The sequence below is a fragment of the Mastomys coucha genome, unplaced genomic scaffold, assembly GCF_008632895.1.
Source record: "Mastomys coucha isolate ucsf_1 unplaced genomic scaffold, UCSF_Mcou_1 pScaffold16, whole genome shotgun sequence".
NCBI classification, from domain to species: domain Eukaryota; kingdom Metazoa; phylum Chordata; class Mammalia; order Rodentia; family Muridae; genus Mastomys; species Mastomys coucha.
In genome coordinates this window covers 3996186-4000126 of record NW_022196898.1, presented here as the reverse complement: position 1 = coordinate 4000126, position 3941 = coordinate 3996186, and the positions used below count along the sequence as shown (strand labels likewise).

The following is a 3941-nucleotide window of genomic DNA, read 5'->3' as shown; positions in this document are numbered from 1 at the left end:
AGAGAGAGAGAGAGAGAGAAGAGAAGAGAGAGAGAGAGAAGAGAAGAGAAGAGAAGAGAAGAAGAGAAGTAGAGGCTGGCCATGAGCATGTAAGGGGGGGTGGGAATGGGCGAGAGGGGGGAGGGACAAGAGGCAGAACAGGAGCAAGAAGGCAAGAGAGCAAGGAAGAGCAAGGAAGAGGTGGCAAGCAGCCCCTTTTATAGTGAGTCAGGCACACCTGGCTGTTGCCAGATAACTGTGGGGCGAGCCTAGACTCAATGCTAACACTATAAAAGCAATTTTAAAATCATGTTCACTTTCTATGACTTCTTTTTTTTTTTATTTGCAACAAGTTGTTTGAGCTGGGGAAAGATTACAAACAGCTCTTAATCACTATGGCTCTTGGGATTTTCAGAGTGGAAACATGCAATTCACAGACCCACCTCCCCAGTGGCTTCGAAGGTCTTACTCGTAAGCAAATTACCCTGTGGTCTTCTGCCTTGCTGTGCCTCTGGCCCTGACAAATGTGTGAGGATGCTGAGAATGAGCCATCCAGGGTGTCAAGAGAGCTGGGCCTGAGCTTGGCCCCTTTGCCCTATGTTGCTGTTTTGCTACGGCTGTTCTTATTTTGTATATCCAAATCGGTCCTAATTTTCAGCCTTGTGTCATTTTCTTACTTGAACTAGAGCAAGTCATTTTATTGGACCAGTGAATCAAATGCATAGCATAAATGCAGAATCTGCTTTCCTTTACAAATGACCTAGGGTCCTTCTCCAATGAAGCTTAAACTCTAAAGTTCTTATCTCAGTCACCTAGAGTCTCCGCTCCTCCTGACAGAGTCTGCTGACAGCCAGGAACAACGATTAACTAATTACATATGAATATGAGATATTGCTTATGCCTTTTTAAATAAATGTAGTGCATGGCTCTCAATTTTGTTTTTGTTTGTGTAGCTTCTATGTCTCTCTCTGGGAATTCTGCTAGCTGTGGAGTTACTGTAGCTTGTATGATGCATGCGTGTGTGTGTGTGTGTGTGTGTGTGTGTGTGTGTGTGTGTGTCTAATGGCTGATTTCTCCATGGTACAGAAAGGCTCTTCTAAGCAACAAGCAGTTACTTGGAAGGCCTCAGGCTTTAGCAGTGACCTTCTTATTGTTGTCATAGCTGATGCCACCAATGCCCTCGAGTATGTTCATAGGCAGGGGAAACACAATGGTGGAATTCTTCTCCGTGGCCACTGTTGTTAAGGTCTGCAGGTACCGCAGCTGAAGGGCGATGGGGGACTCGGCCAGCACCATGGAAGCCGACTTCAGAGACTTAGAAGCGTTCATTTCTCCCTCTGCTGCAAGGACCTAACATGAGAGAAAGCAAGAGTTGACAACTGCACAGTATCTGCAGCTTTCTTTTTCTGGGCTTGTGTCCCCAGTTTGTCACCTGTGTTTATCCCTGTTCACTTTCTTGACAAAGACAAGATTTTCACATCCTAGAGGATTTGAGAAAATTCAAAACATTTCACAAAGCAAGTAAGCTGTGCTGATGGTTTGGTTTGGTTTGGTTTGGTTTGGTTTGGTTTGGTCTGGTTGTCTACTTGAGGGAACCTTAACTGAGGGATTGTCTCCATTAAATTGCCTATGGGTAAGTCTGTGGGGCATTTTTTAGATTAATGATTGACATGGGAGGGCCCAGCCCTCTGTGGGCAGTGCTGTCATTGGGCAGATGGACCTGGACTGTATAGGAAAGCAACCTGAGCAAGCCATGAGGAACAAGCCAGTAAGCAGCGCTCCTCCATGGCCTCAGGTTAGTCCCGGTTGTGGTCTTTATCACGCCAACAAAGCAGAGTAGGATACTAGGGACAAATATTTTACAAATTATTAGTCATCGAATTTGATTTTCAAATAGATAAACACAGTGTCATTTGAGAAAATGAAGACTTGACCATCTAACCTGGGAATGTGGGAATCCTTTAGGGTTTCACTATCTGTTTTTACTCTTTTTTTGTTGTTGTTGTTGAGGAATCCATAATTCAAAGTCTCCTTGAACTGGCTTTTTTGTTGTTGATTTTTTTGTTTGTTTGTTTTGGGGGGTTTTGTTTTGTCTTGTTTTATTGCAAGATGACATGCTTTTATTTACTTAAACATTATTGTTGTTGTTATTGTTACTATTATTATTATTTGTGTGTGTGCGCACGAGTGCGTGCGCATGTGTATGAGTGTGTGTGTGTGTATATGTGTGTGTGTGTATGTCTGTGTCTGTGTGTGTGCCTGTATGTGTGTGTGTGTGTCTCTGTGTGTATGTGTGTGCATGTGGGTATGTGTGTATGTATGTATGTATATGCATGTCTGTGTCTCTGTGTGTGTGTCTGTGTGTGTGTGTGCACATGTGCACACCACAGCATGTGTGTGGAGGTCTGAGAGGAGCATTCAGGAGTCAGCTCTCCCATATGTGGATTACAGGACTCCATCCCAGGTGGTCAGGTTTGCACAGAAAATCCTTTTCCCTGCTGAGCCATCTCTCTGACCCACCTTTCATCCTGTTGCCAAGTTAGTCTCATTCTTCCCATGGCAGAATTGTTTCTATTCTTTCAGACTTTGATCATAGCAGGAATGAGCCCCAGCCCAACAGCCCTCCCTGGTACCCTCTCTACTGACTGTTCTTCTAAATCCTGAGACAACCTAAGAGGAACTCTGGCCAGAGCTCAACTGGCCCATCTGTGGGCACTGGCTCTCCATGATCCACAGGAGTCCCTATTCAGTAGCTGCTGGTACTCAGTAAACAAAGAAGACGAAGGAGCAAGCAGAGAGAAAGCTTCCTTAGTCACAGGTGGGTTTCCTATGAGTAATACCTGGAGATTTCCAGTCTCTCACACCTCAGTCAATCTACACAGAAACTAAGGTGACAAGCAGAACATTCAGGGACATTCAGGGACAAGCTGAGTTTCACACGTTTGAATCTCAACTCGCCTTATATTTAGTCATTCTTTTAAATTCAGTAACAGTTATCATACTCAAATAACAATGCTTAAGACATAGGCATCAGGTTGGCCATTTCTGGAATGTCAGTTGTATAACGATGGTGGTTCCCAAATGGCTCTGAGCTCTGCCTCATGGGATCTAAATTGCTTTCTCCATAAAAACAGTGGCCACAGTTTGTCCCCAAGTGGCTGATAACTCTTCACATAGCCAACAGACTCCTAACCCACTACCAAGCTTCCTCAGGGTACTTAAAGTGCTCACTATCTTCTAGGGAATTTCTCAGGGAAGATAAACCTGTGGACAGAATCTCTTTTGAAATGGTAAATGGGATTCTATCTTGCCTTCGGTTCCATTCTTGTTTGCCTCCATGTAAACAGCATTTCTTACCTTGGCTCTGGCTTCCCGGGTAGCCTCAGCCTCAGCCGCCATGGACCTCTGTAGTTGCACAGGAATCCGGACATCTTTGATTTCCACCCGAGCCACTCGGATTCCCCACAGCTCAGTGGCATCATCAAGCAGGGTCTGTTTCCAGAAGAAAAGGCGTTGATCAGAAGACATGTGACTTGACCTAAGTGTCTAGTAATGTTTGGGGAGGCTTTCTTTTCTGAGCTCATTGATCACACTGAGAATTGAAGTAAATCTCCCGAAGGTTTCATGTACAAATCTGGAGCTGAGGGTACCGCTCTGTTGGTAGAGAACTTGCATAGCAAGCAGAAAGCCCTGGGTTTGATTCCCAGAATGACATAAACTGGATAGTGGTGCATGCCTGCAGTCGCAGCACTTGGGAGGCAGAGGCAGGATAATCACAAGTTCAAGGTCATCCTTAGTTATATGGGGAATTCAAAGCTCACCTGGGATACATGAGACTGGGTCTAAAGAGAAAGCTCTCACACACAAGATCTTGATATAACACTTAATGGTCAACTGATTGCTATGGCTAGGACTTCAAGTACAATATTGAATAGGTAGGGAGAGAGTGGGCAGCCTTGTCT

General features: G+C 44.7%; 1 protein-coding gene across 4 annotated transcripts in view; it reads right to left on the bottom strand.

Moving 5' to 3' along the window:
• Window positions 1–312: 312 nt before the first annotated feature.
• The window catches only part of Stoml3 (stomatin like 3), a 27977-nt gene continuing 24348 nt past the window's right edge, over window positions 313–3941 (bottom strand). For 3 of the 4 annotated variants that reach the window (XM_031373812.1, XM_031373814.1, XM_031373813.1), the window contains exons 6-7: window positions 3337–3471; window positions 313–1329 (exon numbers count right to left, since the gene is read on the bottom strand). In XM_031373812.1, coding sequence (XP_031229672.1) covers window positions 1105–1329; window positions 3337–3471 — 360 coding nt within the window. In that variant the 3' untranslated portion in view covers window positions 313–1104. The remainder of the gene's footprint in view (window positions 1330–3336; window positions 3472–3941) is intronic. The other variant, XM_031373811.1, reaches the window with a different exon arrangement.